Here is a 17,915-nt window from a genome sequence, read left to right as displayed (position 1 = left end):
TAACTTACTACTAAACTACTGTAGTAAAGTTTCTATGGAACCGCCTAGACCAATTCCCCCTCTCCCCTCTATTAGGGGGTTGGTTCAACGTTCAACGTAGACAAGTTCGTTTCCAAGCCGCTGTCTCGTCTTGATTGCCCGTTAGTTAGACTAGTTAACTAGTTACTAGTTAGGGTTGAATAATAATAAAGCCGGGTTGAAAATGCCGAACATACTACGGAGAAGTAGTGTACTACTACCAACGCCTTTTTTTCATCCTGGTTTCAGGAGAAAAAGTATCTTTTTTTTTCCCCTGCTTTTTTTTTTTTTTTTTTTTTTTCATCCAAGATTTTAGTCTAGAGGTGCAAGCTACCCTTTTGTTGGTATTTTAGGGTAGGGAGGGGGGTGATATATCAACTACCTTTTTCTTCTTCCTTTCTTTTCTTTCGTTTCTTTCCCTTCGTTTTGTTACATTGGTTTGATTCTGTGCGCAGCTGGTCTGTGATGCCATTACATCTATCATTATACCTCAATAATCCAATCCAACAATAATAATCAATAACTACTATCTAATCAACCAAACAAATGTCCCAATCTACGAGTCATGTCCTCCACCACATCCACAAATACAACTCGCGCAGCGACTCAACAACAATAACAACATCAGACCTCACCGTGCAGGCGAAAGTAGGTCTAGCGTTCGGCATACTAGGTACGTCCATCCACCATCAATCACCCCATCCATTACCACCAGCACACCCTAACAACAACCCTAACAAATACTAATAATAATAACAGGAGCAATCCTCTTCACCATAATCCTCACCACCCTGATCGTCCTCCGAATCCAGCACGGACCCGTCATTACTCTCCGAACGCTCTTCTCCCGCAACCCGATCCCAAACATACAAAGACAATCATTATCAATAGATATTTCCCCTTCGGACGAGGAATCTCAGCCGCCGCCTGCATACACACATCCACACCAACACCCACACACATTACCAGAGACAGGATCAAAGGGAAATGCAGATACTCCACCCCCACAACAAGCGCATATACCCCCCTCGCTGCGCAAGGAACTTAATCTGCATGTCGATACATCGCATTCGCATAATACTACCACTACCACTGCTATTGCGACGACGAAACCGAAACCTACACCGCTGAGAACAATGTCCGATACGGAGATACTGAGATCATCAACATCAACATCCGAGATGAAAGATAGAGAAGCGCGATCGACGCTAAAGGTCCAGATTCACCACCACCACCATCACCTTCATCATAATCATAATCACCCGTATTATAGTCGGCTGAGGGTGGGAAGTCCGAGATCGCCTATAGGCAATGGTAGCGGTGCTGGTTGTGGGAATAAATCAGATAGGTTATGTCCGCCGGAGGAATATGCAGTGCCGCCGGATAGTCCTGATGTGATTGTGTTGCCGTCGCCGAGGGAGTTGCAGAAGTTTAGGATTAATGTTTATCGATGAGATTATACCATGTGTACTGTAGTATGGGATTGGGATTGGCATGTGATTTTGGGTATGTATATAGGTCACTGTTTATGTATGGGTATGTTGGTAATGATAATGATGATGAGTTGTTTATGGTTTTGTTTGTTTGTTTTTTGTGGGATTGGGTGGTGGTAGTGATCAGTGGGTATATGTTGAATATGTTCTATAGATAAAAAGTACAAGTCATTGATAGATGTGGTTCTGAGTGGTGTAATAGGTCACTAGTGAACATTATGTTCGGGGGATACAGAGTGACTAGACAGGGCCAGTCTATCCATCGTCATTCAATAGTCCTACGTAGCGGAATATCGGAGCGCTAATATATACTAAGTATATGGTAATGCACTCATTCTTAATATAATGGTCAGCACCCCCGAAATGAATTCACAAGCAAGGTCTGTGACTGAATATTTAATAAGAGACCTGCTATTTATGAGACATACTAACAGTGAAGATACTCAGATTTGAAACATCATTCAGTATTAAATAACAGTCACATCCGAAGCAAACACGAGATTCACCAATAATCCCCTGATAATCCCAAAGATCCAGGAGAGTAGAGCAAGGGATTAATGCTCACTACCTTAATCAAAAATAAGCATAATCAATAACGACTCACTATGCTATGTCTTGTGCTGGTTTGGAACAGTGCAACATTATTAGCAGCAGCGGCTATGCAGATCAACGACAATATGATAGATTTGACTTCTAGGCTCGTGGTACGAATTTCCTAACGGCTGAATAGGACGGGGGGATAAATTGGTGCTGTGCCAATGGGGATTTGAGATGGGGTGGTTATTTGTTGTGATGTTACACAGGGAGATTTTAGTTACTTGGTGTGTTAGATCATCCATGTATGTTATCTTTCATATAGTATTGCCAATTATTCCTATAAACTTTATGTTAGTTTGTGAGATGATTGGCTATAAGAGGTAGTCTTGAGTAGTAGTATCGAATAACAGTAATGTGATAAACACCCTGCCAAGCTGCATCTCATCTTGTCTACTCCGTCTTGACAAAGAAAACGGGTGAAAACTCGACCTACCAAGCCCTGGCTACCCCTACAGCATAGGTAGCTCTCACAGGCGGCATGTAGCTTCAAGTCACTCCCCTAGACCCGGCAATATCCGACATGATTGACTGGTATGTCCTCAGACGGGAGATTCAGGACCATAATGGCTGTAACAGTGATAGTCTAATCCATGTTCGTGAAGCTTCTGTTCTTTCACCATGACAGCATGCACGTGGCGCCATGTGGGGATGCATTCTATAGCATCGTGCCGTCTGGTGCGTGAATACGACCATGTCCAGCTTTATAAATGCGTGCTGGTGCTTCGAATTTCCCTTCTCTTTCTTCCTCTTCTTCCTCATGCACAGTTGTGACTTTCCTGTCTCTATCGTTGAATCTGATCACTGATACTCCTTTTCCTTAAGAGCTCGCTTCCGAAGTCAGCATGCTCATACTCATCCTCTTTCTCGCCCTAGTGGCCCAAGGTCTTACCATCCCCCGCTCAACCACGGGCAACATTTGGCAGCCCAGAGTCGGTGCTTCATGGGACATTGTGCTCTCTACCAGCGTACTTCGTCCCGCTCCTGCCACTGAAATCTATGACATCGACATGTGGAGCAGCGAGCCCAGAACCATTGACTCCCTCCATAAGCAGAACCACAAAATTATCTGCTACTTTTCCGCTGGCAGCTACGAGCCACACAAGAAAGACAGTGCCTCGTTTCCAAAAGAAGCGCTGGGCAATCCCCTTCGCGACTGGCCTTCGGAAAGATGGTTGGATGTTCGCCATCCTCAAGTGCGCCGCATTATGGCAGCCCGGTTGGACCGAGCACAGCAGATAGGCTGTGATGGTGTTGATCCGGATAATGTTGATGGAGATGGCAACGACAACGGTTTCGGTCTGACGAAACAGGATTCCATCAACTATATCAATTGGTTGGCTGGAGAGACGCATAGCCGGGGTCTGGCTATGGGGTTGAAGAACGCGGGAGATATCATTCCTCAGGTTCTTGCAAACATGCAGTGGAGCGTCAATGAAGAGTGTGCAGATAAACACGAGTGTAATCTGTATGCCTCTTTTGCAAGGGCTGGAAAGCCTATCTTCCATATTGAATACCCCAAAGGTAGTGACAGGAATGACGATGAAGATGTCGATGGGGAGGAGAAGAGACGATACTGTGAATTCTCCAATTCGGGACTATTTTCAACGGTTTTGAAGAACATGATCCTGGATCGTTGGGTTCAACGGTGTAACTGATACTGTTTGCATCTTCGAATGTATTGGATTGCTTTCTACACTAGCTGAGCTGGTTTGTATTTATGCTGTGTATTTGTCTTCTAGACCTGAATTGTTTAGTAGATTGCCACAAAGAATCTGATTGTTTCGAGCCGAGATTTGCATAGTTGACGTTCTGCTGTTCGTCATTTGGTAACATGTCATTCTGTTCTCTTGTAAAAGTAGGCCGCTTATTGCGCTCACTTGGAGAGACACCGTAGCTCAGTTGTAGTAACTTTCAGTACCGGCAATAGGACAACTCGTATCTGCTGTCACTAATCAGCAGCATAGTGCCCTGCAGACTGACTAGCTTGTAGCCTGGCATCCTGTGGTGCAATTGGCTCAGCAATTCACGCTATAGGCGATGTCCGAACACTGTATATTGCTTAACGGGAATCACATGGTTCTGCTACTGTCATAAATTAGTTTATAATAACTAAGACTTTCACGTGTCCCTGAAATTGGTAGCCGTTATTATCTAACGCCACCGTTGGCAATGGTATGAGCTCTTATCTCGCGCACGGCCCTGCAGCTTAGTATGCCGGCGCAAACTAGATAAGTCCAGAACATCTGCTGAGTAGTAAGCGGGACTCAGAAAGTGGCAGCCTACGGAGAGCTATATTCCAGTAAAAGTAATCACCGCCACCAAAGTATTGATAGTAGTGCGTCGAATCAACAGCTTTCCGATGTAACGGCTAGTCACTCGCCCTACTTCTTGCCCTGCACTCGAGGCTTGCAGAGCATGATGTGGCTAGGGTCATAGCAGCAAGAGACCGTGCATGCGCGCATGGAGGTGTCATGTTGGAGCTAGCTGTCCCAAATGACCTGGCTACCGCGGCTAGTCTAGTCTATGCTAAACTGGCCCTCATAGTGCGTATTGCTGCAGATGCGAACAGACGTGCTAAACTTAGGGTGATAGTAGCCCTGCTTCAATGCTATCGCTGCGTAGCGTACTACTAGCGACTAGAAAGGGGCTCGGGCCTAACTTGCCAAGTCTGATGCTCAGACGTGCATTGTTCCATGCTGGCAGATGCAGCTCCCCCGCTCTTCGACTGATATGGGAGATAGCATGAGACTGGTTGCATGAGCAGCAGAGAAAGTACTTCTCGAACACAATCCGGGTCTAAGCGCATTAGACGCATGACAGAATTATGGACGAATTGTATTGAAAGACGTCGCAGATCTGCGGGTGTCTCGTGTGGAATAGACCTGTGAACAAGATCTGCATTAGCTGTATTCGCAGTAGGTATTATTATGCGAGGTGAGCTGATCAACAACGAGATGCATTGTATTGATCATCCTCAAAGACGTCCTTACACACTTACAATGGTGGGATTCTCAAATGACAGTGGCCTAGCTAGTTAGAATCTTAGCTTCATCCTCTTTCCCAACGCTACCAACACCTTGTAGACTTGATAAGGAGAGCTGATGTAATAGACAGCAATCTCATAAGAGCGCTCCCAGGCTATCTGCTGGCACTGAATCACCAACCTTTCAGGATAGCCATAGATCATGAAAGACGCGAAGCACGATAGCTTGGAGCAATCGACAGTACACAGCTGAGATGCTTTCTGACTGTGATATTGTTGATAGAAGAGATGATACTGTTGTTGGAAGGCCGGTTACTGGACCGAACAGGTTGCATGCGAAAGAAGAGAAGAAGAGGAGTAGCTGTGAAGTAGTTAATAATCCTCGATCAGGTGATGCCAGGTCTTCAGGCACGATGTCGTGCTCTTCGACAACAAATAGGTCAAGCCACCTCTTAGCAACCCAGTCAGTATATACTCTGCATCTGTGGTATTTAGAATGAAAGAAGGCCGGCAACATGTCTTTAGGCTGGACCATGTAACACTTAGCGCTGGATTAATCAAAGTTCATATTTCAGACTGATATACACATCGCTAAATCCACTATAACGAACAACATACAAGTACAAGCCCGAGAAAGTCAAGGGATTCTTGTCATCCTATCGTGTTCCAGCTACTATAGATCTACAGTAGAAACCACCGCTGGTCCGGATGAGTGTATACCCACCACGGTCAGCCTAACCATCCTACCCTTGCCTTGACTGCTACTGTCGGCGCACTAACCGCTAGACCAAAAACGATATATCGCGTCTAGTCAGACTAGCGACGGAGAGATTACTGTCCCAACAGCTACTATAGCCGGCTGATTGACACCAACGGTCGCAGATCCCCCTGAAAGATCTATTTGCCGTTAAGCCACTATTCACCATTTGTCACGCCAGGAAGCTTGACTTCGGTTACGCACTCGGCAGTCAGCCGTAGACAGGCACGGCCCAATAATGTCCACATGATACCTGGCATGGCCGTTGTGGCGCATCGACAAGCTCTAAGCAATCGTCTCATTACGAGGGATCACAACCAGGCAAGCATGGAAGCTTCCACGCACGTCATAGACGCAGTCTTGCCCACAAACAAGAAGTGTATATGCCTATCATGTGTTTGCTGTAGTCAACATCTGTATGCATGCCAAGTGTCTCCGAAGTTACTTACTGGTTAGTACCTTCGGTGTCCCGGGTAGATGGAAGGTCTTCCCTATCGGTCATGAGATAAAGCAATGGAGTCCGGAATCCCAGTGGGGGTATACTACACGACGGCATAAAGCCGACATTAAGTGCATTATCGACTGCCCATTAGTGTCAGAGATATCACCGAGTAAGACCAATGTGACAGGCACGAGGCTAGGAGCCGGAGATAGTCACCGGCGAATCAAGCTCAGCATAAAGCACCCTAATTTACCTACACAATCCCAATATGTGCTAAATAGCAGCCATGACGAAATCCCGGCCAGTCAACCAGCACCCAACTCCGAGACAGCTCGGTGATTCGTCGATAGATCAGGGGTCCAAATGGGGGCAACAGATGGAGAAGAATCCAGCAGGAGCAGCCGGTCCGACCCCTGGCCTGATAATTAAATTGTTAGTGCTGAGATAAGCAGGCAGACAGGGAATTGGACAGTGCAGTGCTAGACTAACGGAACTACTAGAACGTTAGCAGAAGAACAGCTTCCCGCCTAGCTCAGGTAGTCTAATACCTGTCGAGTACCGACCGAAAATGGGCCAGTAATGGTCAACGACACACCCTGCTGGCTCCACGGGTGATAGCTGAGAAGAAGCCAAAGCCCACCTGCAGAGGACCGAGTGTAGTTGACCGAGGCATTTAGCAGAGAGCCCCGGAGGAGTCCGTAGGCCTGATAGCCGTTGCCAAGCGTGCTTGATTAAAGAGCCAAGACTGGAATCGGTCGGATAGATCGAGGCGATGCATGAGATGACATGATTTCTGGCTCGGATTCGGCCCGGACTGCCCGTGCCCCGGAGCCTTGGTACAGAATGGAATGTGATCCGTGGCTGCGAATTGCAGATGGCCCGGAGTGGCTGGATGTTGAAGCCTAGGACGGGAGGATAGGCATTCGATCTGCTTGGTTGCATCCTTCGATAGCAGTCGTCGCTCATAGGGGATTGGACGGGAGGTCAAGTGCTTCCGCTTACCAAGGTGAGATGAGATGGCAGGAGGCAGTCAGTTCCAGGACTCACCTATGAAGTGGGGTGGATTGCTATGGCTGGTGGATTCACGCCCCTTCCATCAGCTCGGACAGTACTGTTTTTTTAGAGTGGCCTTGACCAACAAGAGCTGTTCCTTTTGGTTGAGGACTGGAGTGACGACTACTACCTGATGGGAGTTGAAAGTGAAGCTCGGGTATTGAGGAAAAGGGTCTCGCCTCGGTGTGTGCCATGAAAATGATGTAACTGGAAGAAAGGCTGACGAGACAGGTGATAGCTGAACTAACGGGATGCAGCTCATAATGTTATCATAATTACCAGTATTATTTCGATGTATTTTTAGTGTTCTTATGCGCCTTACGTGGCTTAAGATCTAGGGCCACGGTCTATCAGCCGGGCCCGGCAAGGTCTTCTGGCCAGCCATCGTTGCGCGCCTTCTACTGACATGACGAAGGGGAAATGACAGCGAGAAGAAGACGGTGAAATTATCCAGCAATCACCGCAGCACTATCAATTGGGTAAATGTGTGGCCGTATAAAATGTAATCACCCAAGCGAACCACCAGGCTTGTTGGGCAGTTGAAGGTACTTTGATCGGTACTTTCCCCAGGAGCCGTTTAATTCCCCTCGAATGTCTTGGCTATTTATTTGGTAATAATGGACGTAATATTATTGCCATGCTACAACTCTTAGATTGTTATTTCTCGTCAAAACTTCTTTGCTTTCTACCACCTTCTTCTCTCAGTCCCTCCCCATTATATTCCCTCGCGGTGCGTTTCAGCCAGACACGATGGGAGCGCCGTGCCGACTGGGCCAAGCCTGTCCGGCAACCTAATCGACTAAGGGCAAAGATGACGGACAGACTCAAGAACGCATGTACACTCCCCGCACCCTCAATTGCCGTCGGATAATTTCTTGCCGATGGATCAAGGATGATTGGAGAACTGCACCAGCGACGCGTCCTTCAAAGGGAGATTCTTTTGCCGAGAGGTAGTAGCATCCACATCGGGTAGATACTTTCTGATAGACGGCTGGATGGGCAGGGCAAGTCCCGTTAACATTATTAAAGTACCGTGGCACGGCTCAGAAGTTAAAATAATATTACCGGCTCCCCACTATAATAACAGACTTCCAGCCCGCCTTACTCCCAGGATCTTCCGTCCATCTTGAAGCACACAATCAATTAGCTAGGACCCAGTGCTGTATGAGGTCATACTTGCATGGGTGAACTACCGGCGCTACTTGCTTGCCTCTATCCCCGATGCTTGCCCTACTCTGAATCTTCTCCGGTCTGGGAAAGTCAGGCCATGGTGGCCCTGATAGGCCTCCTACTCGTTCCGGTAATCAAGCCGCGGTCCAGCCCATAATTTCTTCGGAAGATAATCGATAGGTTCGGAACAGGCGCGGAGAGAAAATCGGAAGCTCGAGGGTCATCCTGACACCGAAAGCCTGTTGGGAATTAGGCAATACAGCTGACTGGGTATCCTCCGCACTCGTCTCGAGACTCCTCCATCTTGGTGATGTGAGTGGTGGACGGACTACGGAGTTATGCCGGACTCCCTGTTTTGCGTCCTATGATAGAGAGAATAAAGCATTCTACGGACGGGGGTGGAACAAAGAAGGGAAACGGAAAATGGGGGGAGGGAGACACAGAACAAGGGGGAAGGGAGGGGTCGGGAGGGGAATGGGAAAAAAAAAAGATATTCGGAAATCATGATAGAATTAAAAATTGTAATGAGAAATAAAAGTGCGGAAAGGAAGTGAAAGTGGAGAGCGAGGGAAAAAAATTAAACAGAGAAATAAATATGTAAAAAGATAAAGGAAAAGTTACAATGAAACTGCGAGATTCTAAGAACTAAAAGAGTCTAAAAAATGGAAAAGAAAAAAGAAAAGAAAACAAATCCTACGTTCAGAAAATTGTTAGAAGGATGATCCCAGTCAACCTGAAATAATAGTAGTTTAGGTCATTAAGCAGCAGGGATGGAAGCGATGTGATCGACAACCCTTCACAAACTGTTTGTTCGATCTTGTCACAACGTCTGAAAGTACTATGCTGCCACTTGGCTAGTCGTCGAGGCGTCCACGCCGAATCGTGGTTAGTAGTAGCACGAAATTGTGCATCCGTTTTGATCCGTCCTGACCCTCCCACCTTGTTGTTCCTCGCTGGGGTACATGCAAGGTACTAATCAACTCCCCTCCGTAGAGACAAGGAGGAACACCCGCTGACTCGAGTCCCTGGTTTGGTTGAGGCCCTATGGGTGTTTGGTTGTTGCTCCGCAGTCTCCGTCCGAGTCGCTGGTCCCTCTCCTGTCTCGTCGTTGTAGCATGACTATCTGGAAACATCGAACCGACCGTACTACTCCGTATACGGAGCAAGGCAGGAATAGTGGCCTGCGACCGCCTGCATGCCCTGCAGCAAATGCATCATCGGCCCGAGAGTAAGTTCTGTGTTGGTAAGGAATCCATGGGCACTAGCCCTTATAGGTGGGCTGAGGCAAGGAAAAGGGTTCCTTTAGCACTGCTCGGCGACCAGTGATTCGTCGAGACACAGATTATTATCACCAGCTCATGACAAATTGCGGTAGCCGACCACGATAGTTGTTGGGACTGCGGGATTATCAATGGCTGCGGCCCAAAAATTCCCACCATCTCCACCCGAGACAATGTTGGTTTTTCTTTAGCAATCTGGCATCTCCACCATCTCATGCAATAATCTGATTAGCGCCAGTCGTGCGTGCCGGCAGATGTGTAACCACGGTCTGTCACGGATGCAGGCCGCTCGAGGACCACATTGGTCTGGAGATGGGATGTAACGACTAGCGTGGAGTTTGTCGTCATTGTTTCTCTGTCCGCCCTCCCCTCATGTTGCCAGCGAGGTTCATGTTTTCTAAAACGATCGACTGCTGCTTGTTTGATAGGATGTTGAAGCAGCCAGTCGAGAAATACATTCCAACCGGTTTCGCATAGCTCGGATTGGCGAGCGTGAGCTGCAAACGTCACAGAATCCGGGTGAGAACCTTGAAACCGGTGCAACCCCCCTCGCAAGCCTGCGGAGGTGGAGGAAAGGTAATAGCCTGGGGTGCTAAAAACCACCCGCCCGGCTAGAGGGCCACTGGAGCTCACCTTTCGGCCGGTCGCTGTCGAGGCGGAGGAGCACAGACGCCATCTGTCCCCCAGTAGGTGCAGGACGATACCTTCTTGGCAGGCAACGGGCTGCGTTGCAGGCCTCTGCGTCAGAGTCCATGGTGACTTGATAACTAGCTAGCTGTCTCTAGCGCCCCAGTGCGGACACCTTGCGAGCAGGATAGTCTGAACCCGCACAGGTCATGGCGGGTCTTGTGTAGCGTCTCGACGACTCTTCCGCTACTCTTACTCGTCCGTGGTTTCTGTATCCGGAGCAAATGGTTTCATCCGTTCTTTCAAAAATTTCCGAGCGAGAAGCACATGTGCAGAACATGTGATGCTCTCTGTGGTTTCTGTGCGAGTTCTAGGTCGGCGTCGTATTCCCTTCTGTGAAATCCCGACGGCCACGACAGATGGGTACGCCGCCTTGCTCTTTCATTTGTAGCAAAAAGAAATGAACAAGCTTCATTGTTGGAATCAAACAACACGGTAAGTAATCAAAGGGTGGGCTGGAAAGAAGAAAACATAAAGTGAAGTATCGAGAAGAAAAAGCAATCTAATAAACCGGCCAGTCTTTTGGACTCCTCCAAGCGCCATGCATACAACGGTACCCAAATCCGCAGATCATAACCCGGGCTTGGCCTTTTGGGGCCCTTGATATCAGTAATGAGTAAGACAAGCAAGAAGTGAAAGTACAGAATCAACAATATGTGCACAGGAGAAGTGAATACAACATCAACACCACAAGACGGCATCGTTTAGAAGTCATGATAAGCCAGAGTTAATATGAGAGACAATAAAAGCGTCGTAATGAAGGGTGTAGCGTCAGGTAGGCTCCGATATAGTCCCCGGAGGTAATGAAGCCAAGATGCGCCTGCTTCGATTGGGAAGAGGACCGTCGCTCCAGGCCAAAACGGGAAGGTCGCAATGTCGTTGCCGCTCGCGATTGATCCAAGATTGATGCCATTCAATGTCGACTACAGAGCAAGCATTTTCCAACCACCACAATGAACCTGTCATGCGGACTGTCTGAACATTTGGCGTCTTTGGCTCCATCGACAGATGTCCGGATGAAATGTTGCGACGGTTCACGACAGGAACTGTAGATGTAGTAGTTCTTGAAGTAGTTGCACATGTTCCTCGGGTTTCGATTTCAACGGGTCAGGAAACGCAGTGCAATGATGCTGGATACAGTCGATTGAGCTTCGATCAGATAGAGGCGTTTTGCTGTATGCGGGGAGGCCAGAGGAGAGTTTCGGACTGGACGGGGATATGAAGCAGTGGAAGGATTTAGAATTTATCTGGAGCATTGACAAGGCTCGTGCTTGACAGTTTCTCAGGAATTTGTTGTCGACCTTTGTGAACTGACCTGGACTTGGAATAATATATCCCACTTCATGGTGGGCAGTAGTGTCTGTCTGTCATGCAAGCACCAGGGATAGGAATTTAAGGCCCATCACAAGCCCCGTTGCAGCAAGGTTAAACAGGGGGAAGGGGAAAAAAAAATAATAAAAAAAGAGCCAAATGCATTTTATTTTCAGAATAAATTATTTTTTTCTCCTCTCCCCAATAAGAAAATAGGAAAAGATAAAAAAAAAAATAAAAATAAAAATTGTCAAAGGTGTGCCCAACAAAGTCAATTTAGGTTCTCATCTATTTTTCTTTCTTTGTTTTTTTCTTTTCTAATCAATTTCAATCTTTAATTATAGACCAGCTCCACGAACCTCAGGGCCGTTGAAGCCGTCCGGAGCAAACCTTGAGTACCGCAAGTCCCTGTCCCGATGCGGGTCCAAATACATTGGAAGCGCATCAATCTCCTTTAAGGACAACAATGATGTCGCAACTACAAACTTTGAAGGAGCACCGGCGGATACCGTTCCACTGCGATGCAAAGCCCCATCTGCCGCGGATTGATCGGGTCAATGGGAGATCGACACGGTCCCTCGCAGCCGTTGATGCTTCACTTGCACGTGGCGCTAACTAGGATCTTCATGCATAGGCACTGGTGAGACTTTAGAAAAAAAACATAATTCTTTGCTTGGGCCTCAGTCAGAAATAGGGCCCGGCAAACACGAAGAGGCTGTGAAACTGTTCGGTCTGCAAAAAAAAATTAAGCCCGTGGTTCAAGAAGTCCTGTTCCAGGGAGTTGCTCCAATTGGCTAACAGAGATAGACTCTAGTCATCTCGGGATAGCCAGATAGATGCATTAGCCAATATCGGGTATGGGGAAAATCGTAAGTTAGTTCGTCAGAATGATGGATCATCATTGGACAATGCAAATATCATGGTGCCTGGCCCGTCCGGCTGCTTTGTATTGACTGACGTCTTTTAATCCCTTTCACTTTTACATCGATCAACCTGCAACTGTTTGTCCCCTTGTCAGCTCCATACAATTAATAACTTTATCCACAAGGTAATTTGACAGCATGGTGCCACCACCATCACTGTAACTCAGACCAGCTGTCCGACTAGACTCGGCTACATGTGGCGGCAGTGCAGACCTAGCAACATAGCAGGAAGCCTGACAAGGGATGCACTCAGTCAGAGATACCACGCGCCAGCTTACAGGAAGTCCAACATCAACCAGCCAAGGCTGATTGCATTTGGAGAGGAGGCCAGGATACCATCCATACAAAGGAATCGCAACCACCATAGTGCTGCTTTTCGGCCCAGCCAGAGTAAGCTTTCACTTGAGATTTTTTTTTCTACCCTTGCTCGATGGGTAATCAGAATGGCCATTGCACCGAACGCACGTCGGGTTGCCGTTAATTGTTGGTATCGTATGCGTAAGCTTCCGGGAGATCGGGGAGCAACGGTGCCAAGAACATAGTGGGATCCTTTTCACCTCAGTTATTGGCGTGGGTGCTTCCCTACCCTTTGCTAGCAGGTAAGAATCAACAAGACTATTGAGGAAGGATCGGGTGTTCTCCGTAGGCACACAAGTAGGTACCAAGTGCCCACTCAAATGGTCCCATATGCAGAGAGTCTCGGCCCATTGCCAACGGGGTATGAACCTAGTAGGGCGGTTAGCGGGAGACTGTTATCGGCAAAAGGGTGTGAGGTATTTTCCCCCTACTTTTTTTCCCTTTTTTTTTTTTTTTTTTTTTTTTTTTTTTTTTTAACCATCGTAGCCTTCTGTGTTATTCTTGTTTTTTTTTTTTTTTTTTTTCCTTTTCTTTTTTCTCCCCTCATCTCATTATTTCTTTCTATTCAGATCTACTATCTTTTCAGGGAAGCGTTAGCAAGTGTTTTGGGGCAAGCAATCAGATTTCACTCACTAGACCAGGGTACAAGTGGCGAAAGAATTGACCTTCCTGTCGGCAATGTGATTCGATGTGAGTGCCTCACTTGAACCGGGACATGGCAAGATGGTTTGCTTGCTTGCTTGCCGGGGGGGAGGGGAGGGGGGAAGAGAAGACGGGATGGAGCATGGATAGATTAACTCATAGTAACAAACAAGACCCATATGAAGGTAGTGTGTGTAGAGCAGCGTCTGAGAAAGAACTATAGTATTAGTGAGACATCGCGAAGGCCGAAGGGGCCACAGTAGTTGAGCACCTAAGGAAGTTGGTGAGCTTGATCCAAGCCCGAGATAGGATGGTGTGCGGGGCTAAAAGGAGTTCCCTGGTGGTTTGCGAGTCAGAACCACGGCGCATCGTTGACAGCCATTCCGGCTAGAGGTCCAAGCTCGGCATTTCCCGAGTTGGACTCGGAGGTTAGGCGGGGTACTATGCCACAAGTCTGTCCTTTTTCTTTTACTTTTTCTTTTTCTTTTATTCCCTAATTTATTCACTCTTTTTTAAAACAATTATTACTACGGGTACCTAAAGTAGTATCTAATCCTCATCCAATTTCTACTCGCTAAATCATCCACCTATAATCCCTGCTCTTCCTCATTTCCTCTCACACCCTTGTTAATCAATACCGCGGAAGGTGCCGGGATTGTTGCCTGGCACCCTTTTAACCCATAATTCGGCTTTTTGGAAAATAAGGGAGAATCTGAAGTCCCTGCGATGCGATCTTCCCGAGATTTTCACAGAAGGACCTAAATAAGATCATCAACGGGTCAAATCATTGAGAGTGAGCCACATGTTACTACATGACTACCATGTACCTACAGGCAAACTACTGCTACTGACTTATGCATCTAACAGGGAGCTACTTCCTACTTGAGTACTACTACTATCCAATACAACCCACTCACCGCATCGTCGATCGTTTGACTTGCTGTACTCTATACCAGTTACAGAAGTACGAACGGAGGCCATAAAGGAAACGGGCAACCGCCGAAATCCCAGAGTACTTTAGTGCAGGCACTAAGGACTCTCCGTACCTAAATTTGTAGTGAACCTCCTAGCTATGTACGACTGGCCAACGCAGCCTAAGTAGTAACTAAGTACTAACTATGGAATCGTTAGTCCGCATAGGCATAGATACTCCAATCCCGGACTAAAGAGATAGTACTATCAACAACCTTCCCATTGCAGTTAGCGCGGCGTTCTACATCAAGTAAAACCGCATCTCCCCAGATGCGCTAGTCCCAATCCGATAACGGCTCTCTGTCCCCCCAGTCGGATTCCCGATCAGGCACTAGTGCAACCCCGTGATCCTGCCTCATCCTGGCAGTTCAGCACCCAGCGATCTTTTCCCACCATCTGCCCCCCTCCTCGTCGACCCAATCGCATCGTGGTCCTATCGCTTTCGATAGGCTCCTCGGCGATATACTACCGGTGCTGCTCATCCTCAGATCTTGTTCTGCCGTCGCTGCAACAGCCACGTCATTCCTAGTGATCGCCCTCCGGTCAAAGGAGGGGTCGTGCTCTTTGGCTCATCTGGAAACCCGCCCGTCGTTGTGGAGACCGGTTGGATCCGCCCATCTCGTGCAGGTTATCTGTCGACCCAAACAATCGGACATCACACAACTGTCTTTTCCATCTGTTGAGCTAGCTCTGCTATTCAAGATGGGCTTTGGCGATTTCGATTCGATATGCGAGAAGGCCCCTTTGCCGCTATGCTCCCTAGTGGGTCCACCATCTTCAATATCGGGCTCCACGGGCATCATACCAAATTGTTATGCGCGGAACATTGAGCTGGCCAATACAATCATCTTCGAAGGGGCTTCCTGCTTCCTCCACATCATCGCGCTGGGGATGACCGTGATTATGATCCTGCACATTCGATCCAAGTTCACTGCTGTCGGTATGCTTCTTCACTTTGTCTTTGTGTCGGGCTACTAGGCTTTCTCGTTTTGACTGGAGTCGAGTGGTCCCTGAAAGCTGAACATCATTGACCAACATCATGCTATCACAGGTCGCAAGGAAATTATTACGTTTTTTTACATTTACATGGCTCTAACCCTATGTTCCCTGATCCTTGACGCAGGGGTCGTTCCACCTGGGAGTGGCCCATTTCCTTACTTTACGGCGGTGCAGAATGGACTGGCATCGGCACTATGCACATCCCTGCTCATCAACGGATTTGTTGGTTTCCAGCTCTACGAAGACGGAACGTTTCTCTCTGTCTGGCTTCTTCGGCTTTCTTCCGCGGCGATGTTTGTCATCTCCTTCCTAGTCTCTCTCGCGACCTTCAAGTCGTGGGGAGGCCTGGGTCCCACCAACACCGTCGGCATGTTTGTCGTTCTGTATGTCCTGAACGCTATTTGCATCGCCGTGTATCTGGTAATGTCGTTGTTACTGGTAATGAACACCCTCGAGGACCGCTGGCCTCTCGGCCACATCGCGTTTGGTCTCGTGGTCTTCATCTGTGGTCAGGTGCTCCTCTACGCATTTAGTGACACCATCTGCGATAGCGTGCAACATTACATGGACGGTCTTTTCTTCGCCACGTTCTGCAACCTCTTGGCTGTCATGATGGTGTACAAGGTATGTATTTCGAAACTTCTTCCAGAACACTGAACCCTGCAATATCTCTGACACGTACCCCTGTCTAGTTCTGGGACTACATTACGAAAGAAGATCTCGAGTTTTCCGTCGGAATTAAGCCCAACACCTGGGAGGTCAAGGAACTCCTTCCGGATGAAGATCGCCGTCAGACAGGATACTACGCTGATGCAAACTCGGAGTATGCCGGGAGCATGTATCATCAGCGCATGTCGACCTATCACGGCCATTAACACCTAGCCTAAGACTTCACTTATTCCTTCCTTCAGCGGCCCACCCTCACGCCAAAACTGCATCTTCCGTCCGCCCGTCGCCGAACGACTGCCTGTCGTTGTTTCCTAGTGTAACTCTAATCGCTGCAGTCTCACGCAATCATCACCAAATCTAAGCATAAATCGGCAATGTGGGTATCTTTAGAGCGAAAGTTAGGTTTATCTTGGTGTTTTCTCTTTTCTCATCATTATTACTACAATCAGTCTGGTTTGTGACATTCTAGCGGTATTTCCGATCTCTGTCTTGTGGCCCAATGGAGGGCCCTTCATGAGCGTGTAATTGAAAGTTACGCGTGATCTTTTACCAATATTTGCTTTTTTACTTTTTTCTTTGGTCCCGCTATCGGCTCTCCGCTATCGTCAAATAAGAGACCGATAACGTGCCCCGCGCCGGATAAACCTTTTAATCTAGTATTTTGACAACATTTGTCTGATATCTTGCGCATCGATCCATTTCTATTGTTATTATTTTATTTCCCCCTTTTTTTTTTTAATATCTTATTACGAAGTATCTCGCAGCGTATGTAAATAACATAGTATTCAGATTGCCTCAAAGAAGGACCCCTTTTCCCCATCTGGAGTAAAATAAGAAGGATTCGATGGACTAGGAGCACGGTGAACTTTAAGTTAGTGATCTGATTTGATAGTTGAGTTCTAGGATGGTGGAAAATCATTACATTGGCCCTAATAAATTGAACCATGCTGCGCTACTGGACTGCTGGCCAGTGGAAATCAAATCCGACAGCTCCTGGTAAGCCCACTAGAGCGTGGTTTGTCAATTGCCGGTCACTCGGAACGGGAAAGCTCCACGACTGTCGGGGAAATCCTTAGGGCCTAGGGTAGATTGGCCTAGAAAATGCCCCTCAGGGGGGAAGAAGGGGGAGGGGAGGGGGAAAAAAAGTGCTGGCTGCATTGTCATAGGCGATTTGTTTTGTTTAGCTGCCTGGCTGGCTGGCCCCGCCCCCATCTCCTCCGTCTCCGTCTCCTTCGCTAGTAAGTCTAGTACTAAGTAGTAGTCTGACTTAGGTGATCGGACCCTCGTCCTTCAGCCACACGTCTGTTCAAGCCTAATCCTTGCAGTGGGTGAAACAGATGACGTGGAATAATCCGCTTTTTGTCGACTGCAAGGATTGCTCTGGAAGGGATTCTGATTCTTTTTCTTCCTTTTGGCTTCGGTGATTGGAGGATTAAGCCGATGCGGGTGTCGAGGGACCGCGATCAGTATCGATTTGGCAAGAGACAATCCGCTTGGCTATATTGTTTTGGTTCTGGGATGGTCATAGTGCGTTCATGTCTCAGGCTTATTTTGCTTTTTTT

General features: G+C 47.6%; 6 protein-coding genes across 6 annotated transcripts; 4 read left to right on the top strand and 2 right to left on the bottom strand.

Annotated features, from left to right (window-relative positions):
• The first annotated feature begins 360 nt into the window (after positions 1-360).
• BO87DRAFT_6588 (uncharacterized protein) lies at positions 361-1,597 on the top strand. The gene is made up of 2 exons (XM_025629455.1): positions 361-691; positions 778-1,597. Exons 1-2 carry the CDS (start codon positions 565-567, stop codon positions 1,470-1,472), a joined length of 822 nt encoding a protein of 273 aa, XP_025485277.1. The 5' UTR covers positions 361-564; the 3' UTR covers positions 1,473-1,597.
• A 1,031-nt stretch (positions 1,598-2,628) lies between these two features.
• BO87DRAFT_411746 (endo alpha-1,4 polygalactosaminidase) lies at positions 2,629-3,763 on the top strand (the record flags this gene model as incomplete). Its single annotated transcript, XM_025626462.1, has 3 exons — positions 2,629-2,639; positions 2,734-2,783; positions 2,931-3,763. The coding sequence occupies 3 exons, from the start codon at positions 2,629-2,631 to the stop codon at positions 3,761-3,763; spliced, it is 894 nt and encodes a 297-aa protein (XP_025485276.1).
• A 714-nt stretch (positions 3,764-4,477) lies between these two features.
• Positions 4,478-4,837, top strand: BO87DRAFT_371936 (uncharacterized protein). Its single transcript, XM_025622164.1, has one exon. The coding sequence runs from the start codon at positions 4,580-4,582 to the stop codon at positions 4,739-4,741; it is 162 nt and encodes a 53-aa protein (XP_025485275.1). The 5' UTR covers positions 4,478-4,579; the 3' UTR covers positions 4,742-4,837.
• A 5,184-nt stretch (positions 4,838-10,021) lies between these two features.
• On the bottom strand, positions 10,022-10,628 carry BO87DRAFT_411745 (uncharacterized protein; the record flags this gene model as incomplete). The annotated part of the gene is made up of 2 exons (XM_025626461.1): positions 10,427-10,628; positions 10,022-10,350 (listed from the first exon to the last, which is right to left on the bottom strand). Exons 1-2 carry the CDS (start codon positions 10,545-10,547, stop codon positions 10,022-10,024), a joined length of 450 nt encoding a protein of 149 aa, XP_025485274.1. The 5' UTR covers positions 10,548-10,628.
• A 295-nt stretch (positions 10,629-10,923) lies between these two features.
• On the bottom strand, positions 10,924-11,811 carry BO87DRAFT_371933 (uncharacterized protein). The gene has a single exon (XM_025622163.1). It carries the CDS (start codon positions 11,559-11,561, stop codon positions 11,394-11,396), a length of 168 nt encoding a protein of 55 aa, XP_025485273.1. The 5' UTR covers positions 11,562-11,811; the 3' UTR covers positions 10,924-11,393.
• Positions 11,812-15,387: 3,576 nt separating this feature from the next.
• Positions 15,388-16,559, top strand: BO87DRAFT_296615 (chitin synthase export chaperone; the record flags this gene model as incomplete). Its single annotated transcript, XM_025618993.1, has 3 exons — positions 15,388-15,625; positions 15,737-16,308; positions 16,377-16,559. 3 exons carry the CDS (start codon positions 15,388-15,390, stop codon positions 16,557-16,559), a joined length of 993 nt encoding a protein of 330 aa, XP_025485272.1.
• Positions 16,560-17,915: the final 1,356 nt, after the last annotated feature.

Source organism: Aspergillus neoniger (genome assembly GCF_003184625.1).
Source record: "Aspergillus neoniger CBS 115656 unplaced genomic scaffold BO87scaffold_1, whole genome shotgun sequence".
Classification (NCBI taxonomy): Eukaryota; Fungi; Ascomycota; class Eurotiomycetes; order Eurotiales; family Aspergillaceae; genus Aspergillus; species Aspergillus neoniger.
The sequence above is the reverse complement of the archived record's forward strand: the minus strand, read 5'-3'. Positions and strand labels throughout refer to the sequence as shown.